General features: G+C 38.7%; 2 protein-coding genes and 1 long non-coding RNA gene across 4 annotated transcripts in view; 2 read left to right on the top strand and 1 right to left on the bottom strand.

Annotated features, from left to right (window-relative positions):
• LOC138045346 (peroxidasin-like) overlaps nucleotides 1-8,235 on the bottom strand; it is a 27,887-nt gene extending 19,652 nt beyond the window's left edge. The window contains exons 1-2 of one of the 2 annotated variants that reach the window (XM_068891803.1): nucleotides 7,644-8,235; nucleotides 5,919-6,128 (exon numbers count right to left, since the gene is read on the bottom strand). In XM_068891803.1, coding sequence (XP_068747904.1) covers nucleotides 5,919-6,128; nucleotides 7,644-7,691 — 258 coding nt within the window. In that variant the 5' untranslated portion in view covers nucleotides 7,692-8,235. Of the gene's footprint in view, nucleotides 1-1,793; nucleotides 1,880-5,918; nucleotides 6,129-7,643 lie in introns of those variants that run through there. The other variant, XM_068891804.1, reaches the window with a different exon arrangement.
• On the top strand, nucleotides 6,315-7,689 carry LOC138045348 (uncharacterized). The gene is made up of 3 exons (XR_011131573.1): nucleotides 6,315-6,437; nucleotides 6,623-6,758; nucleotides 7,386-7,689. It is a non-coding gene; the product is annotated as an uncharacterized lncRNA (long non-coding RNA).
• Nucleotides 8,236-8,826: 591 nt separating the features above from the next.
• LOC138046015 (neurofascin-like) overlaps nucleotides 8,827-12,500 on the top strand; it is a 36,559-nt gene continuing 32,885 nt past the window's right edge. Inside the window, exon 1 of the mRNA XM_068892703.1 lies at nucleotides 8,827-8,848. The gene's annotated coding sequence lies outside the window, so the exon portion shown is untranslated. The remainder of the gene's footprint in view (nucleotides 8,849-12,500) is intronic.

Below are 12,500 nucleotides of genomic sequence, written 5' to 3'. Positions count from 1 at the left end.
GGTAACTTGATCACAGGTGGCCGCTAAAAGCCATGTTATTTTCGATTTTGAGACCAAAAGTACGATAGAAAAATTGAACGTCACGAAACTCTCCCGAAATGTTTTTCGCTGATGGTAACTTGTTTTATTCGTGGCACAAAATTAATAATGTTTTCATGTCGCAAATTTTGTTGCTGATAGCAAATTGTTTTATTCTCGATCGACACTTCCTAAAAGTTCCTTCTGCTCTCCTTAAAAACTACATATCAATATTTATTTACTTTTGCGTCAATATTTGGTTTGCATGAAGCAGGCTAACAAAATCTGTACGTTGCTTAGTTCACATTTTTGAGCGTTAAAATAGAGTTTGGGCGTATGTTCCTGACAGCAAGTCGCATATTTTGACGTCCCCAATCCAGAAAGGGCTTAACTTCAGTGAACATTATCTTGGAAAGCTGTCAGAAGCTTCGAGTACACGCTTAAACTTGTGGTGAAAAAGAAGTTGTATATGATCAACATTTCAGCCTTGAAAACAAAAGTTCCTCGATTTCCTTTTATTTTCTCCAATCTTTCAGGGTTTAGTGTTTTACTGAACCACATGTCTTCTCAGGGGGTATTTAGCAAAGATATCTACCATGCCACTGTAATGATTTCAATGCCAAAACAATATCGTGTACTTTTAGAGCTACCTATTACGCAAGGACAACTTGAATCTCCTGAACAAAACGCAGCTCAGTTGACAGTCATGGAAAAAAAAAAACACTGTCAAGTTACTGCACTACCACATGTACGCAAATGCGTTCCTACTTTAAAAAATAACCAGTATCCCCACAATTTTTATCACCTAAATATCCCGCATCCTGATCGTCTCTTGGCCTTTTGGATTAATTTCTCCGATAAGAGCTACGGTCAAGTACCATTGCTCTACGTACGGTACTTTTTTTCAGTGCCGTAAGGGGCAGGCACAGAACAGTTTCGGCTGTTTGTCTGTTCTCTCGAGAAGTGATCACTAGGGTTTTCTAGTTTAGTTTTCGATAGTTTTTTGTTCAGCTCGATTGCAGAATCATGACGAACTTTTTTAGTTTCTAAGAACTATTTACTACTTGTAGCTTTTGTTGAGTTTTGAATCGATGATAGAGAGAGTTTTGTCGATTTGAACCTGTACTGGACTACTGGATTTAAGCTTTTTTCTTAACGAGATTTCAAGTTATTGTGGAGCGTTTGGTACCACGTTACTCTAATACTGAAATCAAGATTATGGAATAGTAAATTTAGAACTTTGGACTGGCCTATAGAACACGCAATTACGGAATTTTAGATTTTTGAGCATTAAGAGAAATGGAGTACAGATGTTGTCTGCTTGTCTTCGCCAGGGCAGTTTTAAACAGTTTGCAAGGAACTGAACCAGGATTACGGAACCGGACTTCGAATACAGGGCCCGGTTGTTTGAAAGGTGATTGCCTTAATCCAGTTAGCGCATACTTTTGTTTCATCTTTTCAACTTTTTGGTGCAAGTTTCCTTTGCTTATTTTTGTTTTTCAAGATTGAATTCTTTTAATGTAAGGTTTTACCTAATATCAACCTTGAACAGCATTTGGGAGTCGAGAATAAAACTCCTTTGTTAATTTTAACCTGAGATTAGTGTAAAAAATAAATAAATAAAAAAACCCGTATCCTGATAACCCGCTAATAGAGCTTCGTTGTTTGCATTTGCAAATTTAGTAACATTAATAATGAGTTTTAACAACAAACAACTTCAAGTTATATTACAGATTTATCTTTCTCGTGATCTCTCACCATTTTCCGAAGTTTACCTGTAGTTGAAGTTCACTGTAACTGGACAATTTGTGTTAACTGTTTGCGCATTCCACGGATACGCTCTTGTAGGCGTCTTGTTGTTCTGCAGAAGAAGGCTGTTCGAATTATTACTTTTTCTTGTTATAATGCTCATACTTCTCCTATTTTCAAACATTTGTACATTATGAAATTTCGTGATGTTATATATTATCTATATAACATCGGTAGTAGCCAAAACGCGGGGTCGGGGTCGGGGTCGGGGTGTCTTTTCTTGTTCCCAATTTTTTTTTCGTTATTCTCCTGTAGTGTTGTTTTCGAATGACCGACATCTGTCCTTCATTTATGATGGAAATTAGTAAAAAACATTAAGGAACTTACGGAAGTTATGAAAGTTCTTAAGGGACATCTTAGGTTTTTTTCTCGAAATCGGAATTTGTTTTACTATTTTTTGCGTGTGTTTTAAAATCGAAGTTGGTTTTTGCGAGCATCTGACTTAGTCTTTCCGAAAATCGGAGTTTGTTTTTCGAAATTAAGATAATTTCCGAAAATGCTAAAATTGGACTGCCAGAAACACTGAAGACTCGCTGAGCTCCACACTTTAAAACAACATTGTAATGTTTACTTTTCGAGAAAAAAAAAACAGGATGATCGTCACGTAGTCACGCAACGTTCTCATTTGCTCGTTTGATCGTGTTGATGTCATGTTGTTGTCTGTCTTTACTACAAACGGTTTGTAGTAAAGCCAGAGTCGCACGGGAACTTGCTAGTCAGTTCTATCCGGACGTCAAGGGATCGAATCCAATATCACAAAAAAAAAAAAACAAAACACAACAACATTGAAAACAATTTTGCGAAAACAAGCAAATGAGAACGTTATGTGACGACTATCGTGGAACTGTGGCTATGTTCTGTTTCGTTTTAATTGTATTCCGGAGGTTTTTAAGAAGTAAACATTAATTAAAATGTGGTTTTAAAATGTGGAGCTCAGCGAGTCTTCAGTGTCTCCAGGAGATAGCGTATATTCCCCACAAAAACTCCAATTTCAGTCTGAAATTCTCTTAATTTCGAAAAACAAACAAAGATGTTCCTTTCGTATCTTCCGTGTGTTCCCTATTTTTTTGACTAATTTCCACCATAAATGAAGGAAAGATGCCAAACATTCGAATATAACATTACAGGAGAATAACGTCAAAATTTGAAATAAAAAAATTTGGAAAAAAAAGACACCCCGACCCCGGCCCCGCGTTTTGGCTACTACCATATTATCTTAATTGTGTCTTTATGTTTAAATTTTATCATAATTTGTTACCTTCTGCTTTTCACTATTTTTTTACTCCTATATCAAGTAGGCACAAGTGTAATACTAGACTGTCTTCTAAATCAGCCTTTTGTATTCCTACTTCCAGGACTAATTATGGGAAGTATAACATTCGTTTCAAGGGGGCTGTTATTTGGAATAATATTAAGGCGTCTTTAAAAATTGTTCGCTTTCACAAATTTAAGTGTTCCCTTAAAAAGTCTCTTATTACGTCATCTTAATTATCTTATTTATACTTCCTCTTTACTCCCGTCCATCTGAGGTGACATCTTTTTTTTTTTCTGTTGTCGTTCTCTTTGTTTGCCTATCTTTTATCATTATATTTGTGCCTCGCTGAATCGACTTCTTTCCTTTAGACGTAAAATTATTTAATTTATCCTGCCTCCTAGTTAGATTAGCTTCTTAGTTATTTTCTACGGGGCATTGTACCTTTCTTAACTCTTTTACTTATTTCGTGTATCCTTATTTACGTGTGGTACAAATAAACTTTTTGTTGTTTGTTGTCGTTGTTGTGAAACTAAAATTTATCGTATCGATGAGTTACCATATTTTCTTAACTATGGTAATCCGCGCGCGCGAGCCTTCAGCGCGCGCGGACCTCCACTGAAACACAGGTTATTATATACGCAAAACACGAGTATAAAAAGTCTGAAGCCCGAAACTCCCGTGTTGCATAATAATTAATTCAGCCGCGTACACAGTACACTCAGGTTGCATTCCTGAACCGTGAGTACGGTGGACCATCAAATAGGAAAATTCCAGTTAAAACAAACAGGTGTCTTTTTGAAATGAAAGCTTCAAACTTGGGTTACAGCATCCGACCAGTTAAACCAGTTAAATTTTTGCAACGCCCTTATTAGTTTAAGGAAAACGAAGTATACCGAAAGGACACTAAACATTTAAGCTTTGAGATGCAAGTTTTGGCGGGCTCTAAGCTGTAGGATCATTTGCAGAGGGCGCCGTTCTGTTCAGGAGATCGAAATTTCCATGGTAATATTTACGCTTGTCACTGCGCAGTAAAACTATCCCTGTTGAAGAAATTGCCTATAAATCATGATGTTTTTTAAGGAAACTTTCGATATTTGCAGTGAGTATTCTCAAAGAATTCCAGTAGTTAGAGCATCCTTCAATTCTTCCTGTTTCTTGAATAACGGAGACCAGAATCATCAACAAAATTTTCACTAAGCGTCCCAGTATACGACCAATTTTTTGTGTAGTGTAATAATGTTCTGATACAACTCAATTGAAACTTTCTTCATTGATTTACCAAGCGGAATTATCTGTGTGTTGCTTTCACACCACACTTTGCAAAACCATTGCAAAACTACCGCAAGCAGATTTTAGAACGGAATTCTCAATTTTCCCACAATGCTCGGTTCGTAAGTCGATTTATATTTTCCGAATTCTAATGCCAAAGTACTTTGCAAGAGCAAAGGGGGGCAAAAACATTTATTTCCCACCGAACGTCAAGTTTAATTGCGTTGTTATTCCTGTGGTCGGATACTGCCGGGCAGCAATAGACATCTAGCCTCTGTAGAAATGCAAACTTCACCACGGAAACGAAGGTAAAAACGCAAAGCTTGTTTTCATCAGACTAAATGTATTGCTTCGCGGCCAAATTTCAAAGCTCTTGCGGCTAAGGCAAAAAAATATATATATAGCACTTAAACTGAAGTGGTCGGATACTGGGCAACATACTGTATACTTAGTGTTTTAGTTAACACAGTATTAAATCCAAAGAAAAAGGAGAATTGATTTTTTGGTCTTAGAGAAGACGTGAAAGCCTAACTATTTTTAGATGAAATTACTAAGACAGCACTTTCTACTGAGTTATTCTTATTACTGTTACTGCGCATACGTTCTGCGCATCTCGAGATACTCGGGTTTCCTATGGGTGGCGCTTATTAATACAGAGATATTTTTGAGCGGTTCAAAACTATGTGGATAAAGCAAAACTTAGCAAGTGCTCGTGGTATCTTTTTACAAATATTAGTGATTAATTATCTTCGAAAAATACGTGGTTACCCCCAATTTTCTTTTTGGATTTCCATAACGCTTGTTAAGATCTGCTTTTCCCGCATATTCAGTAAACCGCCCAAAAATACCTTTGTATTAGTAGGCACCTTCCTTAAGAATCCGAATGTCAGTCCGATTGGGGTTTCAACCCGCGATCTCCCGCTCGAAAGAGGCCCGACGCTCAACGAACTGAGCCTCGTAGCTCAAAACGACAAATATGAACTTAAGAGAACTAGAAAACATCCTATTAATCGTCAAGGACATAAATGGAGTTTAGTATAAATGCATTCTCAAGACACCAGGAAGGCAACGAAATCCTCGGTTTCATCGATGATCTAGATCTGGGAAATTATTTCATCACTCGCATTTCGTCAAACTCAAGAATTATCTTGCTGCTTACCGCGAGTGTCAATATAGCCGTAAATCAACTTTATGCTATCAATTTACTGAGTTCTTCCCAGTTGGCAAATTGTAGGAACGTCTTAGCACCATAAAAGGGATAACCAGGACAAAGCATGTACAACAGAAAACCAGTGCGTTATCTTGTTCACAAGAAAACTATGTGGGGTGAAAAATGGCCTTTATTTCGCGACGAAAAACTGTGAAAAGTGAAAAAAGCTAAATACCGGCTTCATTGCAATTTTATACAAAAGATACAAAAGCAAAACTATTGTCAAATACTTGTGAAATGTTCATGGCTAGTCTGACGCGGCGCTTCGTCTCGGCCAAGAGACTCTTCAGAGACCTTGAATTATAAAACGGTGCATCGGTAACAGTAAAAACTACATACATTTATGGTATAACTTACCGGTTTTAACTTGAAGTAGTAGATCGACAGCGGTACAGGAGTTATCCTTGGAGGTGTGCTATATCTGTCTGGCCCTGCAGGCGAGCTATTGTAAAAAGCCCAGCACTGTTCCAGCCTTTTATACGATCGGATGGCTGAGAGGTAACCACTCAAGTCAACGATTAATGAGTAAGGTCTTTTCAAAGTTCCTGTGGCTGATACTGTATCTGCCTTTCAGCAACATAAAAAACATAAAATTTCCTGATCAAAATTCCGGTGTCAGATGTCAGTACTCCAAATGGTCGAACACAATATGACGCAAAGAGGTTGAAAATTCTTCAAATTCTTTGTTAGACCACGCGTAGTGGTGGGTAAGTATCTCGAAATATTTCATCTAGGGTAGGTGAGTCTGCTGGTCTCTGGGAAATGTCGCTGACCTACTCCTCCCTCCGAAATCGTCGATGGCGAGAGAAGGGTGAGTCGCGTGTCTCGTTCACATTGTACGGACGGATGTACCGAGCCCACAACAATTTGTGAAAGGTAAGGGAATTTTCGCTACGTATGAAAGGGAAGTTTTGGTCTATTTTGTTACTTCTATTTTATCTGGAGGGAATCTACCTTCCTACTTTACAACAACAAGCACGTTTATGGCAATTAAATTACTATGTGAGCCTTTGGTTTACTCAAATCTGCCTTTGTTGCTTTTATTTTCCTTTGCTTTTAAGACTGGCAAATGATTTTGAAACAAATCCTGTTGATCAGCGCTCTGGACCAAGGCCACTTCCTGTTTTCTCTGTACGTGCTCGTACGTGCAGTACCGCTCGTTTTTTTGGAAGTTGCCGTGACAACAACATCACATTAGTAAGTAATATACTAATATGAGTACTAATAAATCACATTTTAACTGTGTGCCAGTTTGATGTATAGTGAAAGTCAAAATATGCTCGAGACAACAGACAAGCGCCTTACTTGATGAAACGTGAACATCTTGCCTGTCCTTTGAGAGAATAATAAAGTCATTTTATCACGTGATTTCAATATTGAAGCTACCCATACAACATTGCTAGCATATATCATATTGAAGTATAGGACCTAAGATTTAAGAAAAATGTATGATAGCACTTGTCTTAAGTAGTAAGAAATTCCAAATTTTCGCATCTTGGCCCATGGACTATCAGCGAGCTGTGAAATTTACAACAGCAGCCGATAAGATCAGTATTGAGCTCATTCACTCAATATAGAAAACGCCGGTTCGAAAATAAGTATTAAAGAACCCTCAAAGCAAGTGTGCACAACACAATGGTCAGAGAAATGGAAAAAAAACATGTGTTTTCACTCACTCGCATCAAATCCACGTGAACGATGTCGCGTCATGCCAATATCTTTCGATATGGTGAAGCATGTCCTACTCGCTGATAAGCTTAATTATTAAAGTCTTGATCTCAACCCTTATATTCAGAATTGGTATCTTAGGTTTCTTTCTTATAGGCAACAAAGAGTTGAATGAAAAGGATGTCAATAAGGGTACGACCAAAGGGTCGGTCAGTGGGCCTTATTTATTCAATGTTTTTATGAACGATGTTAGTATACAGTTAAAAGGTCTTGGCATACTTTTTAAATATGCCGATGACATCCCCTTGTGGAAAGATGGAGTTGATCAGTCACCGGAATTGGTGGACAGTTTTTTACGTCGGTCTGAAAAAAAAATTATGTGTCATGCAATCTTAGAAAGTGTAAAGAACTCACCTTGCGTAAAAAAGGGTTTGTAAAGGAACTGTGTAAAATACGTAACATTCCGCAATGCAGCGAGCTTAAATTATTAGGTGTGATATTCCAGTTCAATTTTAAATATGCTAGTCACATGATGAAAAGCTTGTTTAGGCTAATAAATGCTTGCACGCAGTAAGAACTCTTCGACAAGAGGGGTACAATCCGGAGGAGCTGGATTATCTGTCTCATTCAATTGTTATGCCTAGTTTTTTGTATAGTTTATCGGACGGTTTATGGAACCGCCTCTTCTGATCTGAACAACGTACAGAATTTTTTAGATAGGTGCTATAAACGCAAGTATATTTCGAGGAAATTGAATAAAAGGGCGTTGCTTGAAAGATCAGACTGTCGTATTTTTAGAAAGGCTATGAGAACAAATTCGCTCCTTGTGAAGATTTTACCAGAAAGGAATTTCACCAATTACGTTCTAAGAAAAACAGGCTTTTATCATCCTATAGTGGCAACAGAGCGCTTCAAATCGTCCTATGTGAATAGACTTATTTTTAGATATGATATTGATTCTTTGATGTAAATAGATGTGTGTAATTGTTCCAGAGCTCAAAACGTTTTTTTTATAACTGACTTTTTTTCTGATTTGATTGACTTGTAACTTGTGATATGTATTTTTTATCTTTTGAATTTATTAAAGACATCATTATTCATTATTATTCATTAGTTTGTTGTAATGACATCTCACATCAAAACATGCGCTTTCATTGGCTCTTGAAGTCACATGATAAGGAGCCTTTGTTCCCTCACCTTATCTTACATTACATTTTCTCTGTAGCGTTGAAAACTTTTTCTGCATACACAAAACTAATCAAGATTATGATTTGGTGAAAATTTAAGCCACACTGGAAAATTCTGCAAAACGTTCGTTTCAGCCTGAAAACGCAACTTTTTGTGAAAACTGGCTCTCGCGCATCGGCTCTATTAGGCTGCCTCCTCGTCAATCTCGCGTCTTCGCTCGGCTGACTCGTTGGCAATAACTCTTTTATTGGCCAAGCTTGTTCGGTCAAGATGGCTGGATACTGGCCTCGTGCTGTTTTTGCGTCTTCATGCAAAACAAGAAGTTGGCCAATGTCCATCCATCTTGACTTCACGCTTGGCAGGTCAATAACCCATATATACCGAGAAAAGTGTAAGCATATTTAGTTCAACAATTCCATCAACGGCAAACGGTAAGGTGTTGTCATGAAACCATGAAAATATTTTTATTCTTATATTATTTATTTCTTTTTAGTACTTGTTCGATAATTAATTGTGGCCAACAGGCAACTAATGAGCTGAGATAGAATATGTTTCATTAAGTTTGGGCAAAAGCGCCTGAACTTCCTTCCACTGGTTGTTATTCTGACTTTCGAATATACAGAATATATAGGTTCAAGACTGCCATACACTAAAAGGGGTTGTGCCACGGAAGTACAGTTGTGTAGTACCAAATAGTTACTCTCCCCTACTCGCTATACAATTTTAAAATTAACCCAGAAATTACTTTCAAACAACACAATTCAAGGCTTCGTGACATAAATTGTCTGTCCAGCATACATAATTGATTTCCAAACAAAAAGAAACAAACTTTGAAAAAGTGTTAAGCTGAGCAGTTTTCGAAAACCCCAATTCAATCCATTTGAATCTTTTTGGTCCATTCGGATCCCTGCTTCCTTTTGTATTTACTGTTTGGGTGAGACTAATTTATGGAACTGCAGACCGCGGAACCGCGGAACTTCCGGAAGCTGCCGAACCTAGAGAAATGATTATTTTTATGGAAACCCCATGATACAAACGATGAGATTGCCATTAATATTTGTTAACTATCAACTGCACCCGCCGATATTATCGCGTTCCAGGTGCCATTTCTAGCTGTGATCAGCGTATTTGCACCATCTGATTCAAGTTTTAACTGCGGGATTGCGTGACAAGTCACAGTAACAATGACCATCTCCTCAATTACCTCTTCCGGTGACTTTGTTGTTACGAAGGTATTACGACAAAAGACTTACTATGCCGAAACATGAATAGAAGAAGGAACGTATCATTGCTTCGGCTACATGTTTTTCCCTCTGTGGAAAAGTTGATATTTTGAAAAATTCACTTTATTTGATTTTTCGCCGTGAAAAATAAATACCAGTGTATTTTATGTGCAAGTTCCAGGGCCAAGATCAGGGAAACCATCCCATCACCAACGCGCCAAGGTACCAAATTGATTGAGCAAATCGCAAATCGCCAAGCGATTGAGCAAATCCTGAAGTCAAACAGACGCCGTAAAAATAAAGAAAACAATACAAACATAAAAGGCAAACGAGGCGATGACCGGCCGAAGCCAATTAATCTCACCAGTAAATTCGAAGAACAACCTTAAAAAAACCCAAGTAATGACACGAAAAAGATAAGGAAAACTGGAAACATACAAGACTGACCTTGTCCATTACCTTAAATACAGCGGAAAGGTACTAAAACAGGCGCTAAACGAAAGCTCAGTATAAAACCAAAATGACAATTGATAGTTGCCTGCATGTCACAAAAAGAAAAAATCTTCAAACCAAGCGGGATTGTCTTTTGAGGCTGTAAATGTGAGATGGTAGATTGTGACTTGTCACGCAATCCACCAGTTATCGGCTAACTTGGGTCAGATGGTGCAAATACGCAGATAACAGATAGAAGTGGCACCTTGAACGCGATGATCGGTGGATACAGTCGATATTTAACAAAGAATAATGTAAATCTCATCGTTTGAACCATGTGGTTTCAATAAAAACAGTCATATTTCAAGGTTCCTTTGGTTCCACAGCTTCCGTGGTCTTACCCCTTCAATGTTTTCAGCAGTTATTTTTTCGTTTCGCTCGATTTGAGTTGCCTGTTCCCAATCGCTGAGAATTCATGGGTAAATTTCACGATTTTGTCCCTCTTTTCTGACACATGGGTCAGCTCAACGCTATCGTGTCATTTAACTACATTAAGACTAGTTCGCGCAATTTACGAATCACTAGTAATGTGCGCCATCCGGCTCACGTACCAACTAAATTCTTCCACGAAAATGGGCGGGGCAGTAACAAAAAGTGGGTGTGGCGACGATATAAAAATTTGAGTTCGGTGATTTTCGTAATAAAAGAGGCTCAGCTTTACTAACTGTCCAACACTTGAAAAATAACCAATATATTTGACTGCCACAGGAAATGTTTCGGTTGCTTTACCTTCTCGGTCGATTTCGTTAATTCAATGGCGTTGGTTTCCGAAGGAAATATTGTGCTGCGTTGACGTTAAAGAGCACTTCTCATTCCATTTCACCAACAACGTTGCCTACCAAGCAGCACATTAAAACACCGTTTTCAACCCACGATTTGTTCATTCGCTCTAGACTGCGTAGCAAGGGTTCGAAGGGGAAGGGAAAGGAAGAACTGGTGGGAGAAGGAGGAGATCGCGCGCGCGAGGGGAAGGGAACGAAGGCCATAAACGCTCGAGAAACGTCAGCTTTCTATTTCTCCTTGCGATGGTCAATTTACTTTTGTGGGGTCAGTTGATACAACAAAACTTCCAACTTCGTTGAAAGTTATATAATTGTTCATGAACCAGTCGAGACAAGAGGAGACCGTACGTTTTTCGACGCCACTTTTTCGCCCCGGTGTCGCAAATTTATTCAATTTTTTTTGTTCGTTTGATTGTTTGCACCTGTTGTAATTCGGAACCGTGATTTCCTTCGTTTCTTGGGAGATAGAAATAGTCTTCAAACCTCAAGTCATTATTTCACAAAAACAACTTGATATCAGGCAGATATCGTGACCTGCTTGGCTTTCGATAGCCCCCCCGCGTAACCGATTTTTGGGGAGTCGTATTTCACCTGCCCACCTGGGGGGCGGGGTACTTGGGTCAATTTTCGCTGGATTCTTTCAGCAGCAAACGCTGTGATCATGACGTGAGTTATGCCTCGGAACTGCACAAACAAAAGTCAGTCTAAGAAGACAGAAAACAATCCCGAAACCTCCAAGGTAACAAGGAGAAATGCCAACAGCCAACCATTCGGAAATAACGCCCCCCATAACCACCGCTCTAAGCATCACGTCCAATTTCCCAGTACCGGCTCCCATGAAAGTGTCTGGCGACAGAATAAATAATTGGGAGTTCTTCAGACAACAGTGGGAGGACTACGAGCTCGCCACTGGCCTTGACAAGCGCCCTAAGGCAATACGGTTAGCGACGCTACCATCCGTAATGGAAAAAGATTGTTTGCAGATATTTTTAAATCTTAAGTTGGCAGAACAGGAGTCAACAAGCGTAAATGCTAGCCTAGCAGCTTTGGAAGCCTATTTTAAGCCAGAAACCAGTGTGGTTTACGAAAGATATCTATTCAACTCATCGACGCAAGGCCCAGATAAAGGGATTGATGAATTTGTGAATAGAGTAAACTAAACAAGCGTCATCATGCAAATTTGGTACGCTCACGGTGGAAATGATCCGCGACAGGATCGTCATTGGCCTCCAAAATAGAAACACCAAGCTTAGATCTTAATAAAACGGTCAATATTTGCAGAGCCAGTGAAATTGCTAGCAGGTAATTGAAATTAGGCTTCGCTACATAATTCCCGAAAAATTGTCTAAAATTCTTTCCGGAATTTCCCAAACACAAGCTCTAGAATTCTTTTAGGAATGTCTAAAATTCTCCAAAAGCTCTCTAAAATTCCCGAAAATTCTTATGAACATTTCCTGTTTGAATTGTATGAATACCATCATTATACGAATGTAATAGTAATTTATCACTATAAAAGAGGAGCGCACCGGTGGCTCAGTTGGTTGAGCACCGGGCTGTCACGCGGGAGGTCTTGTGTTCAACTCCGG

This window comes from Montipora capricornis, chromosome 4 (assembly GCF_036669925.1).
Source record: "Montipora capricornis isolate CH-2021 chromosome 4, ASM3666992v2, whole genome shotgun sequence".
Taxonomy (NCBI): domain Eukaryota; kingdom Metazoa; phylum Cnidaria; class Anthozoa; order Scleractinia; family Acroporidae; genus Montipora; species Montipora capricornis.
This window is presented reverse-complemented; position numbering and strand designations above follow the sequence as displayed.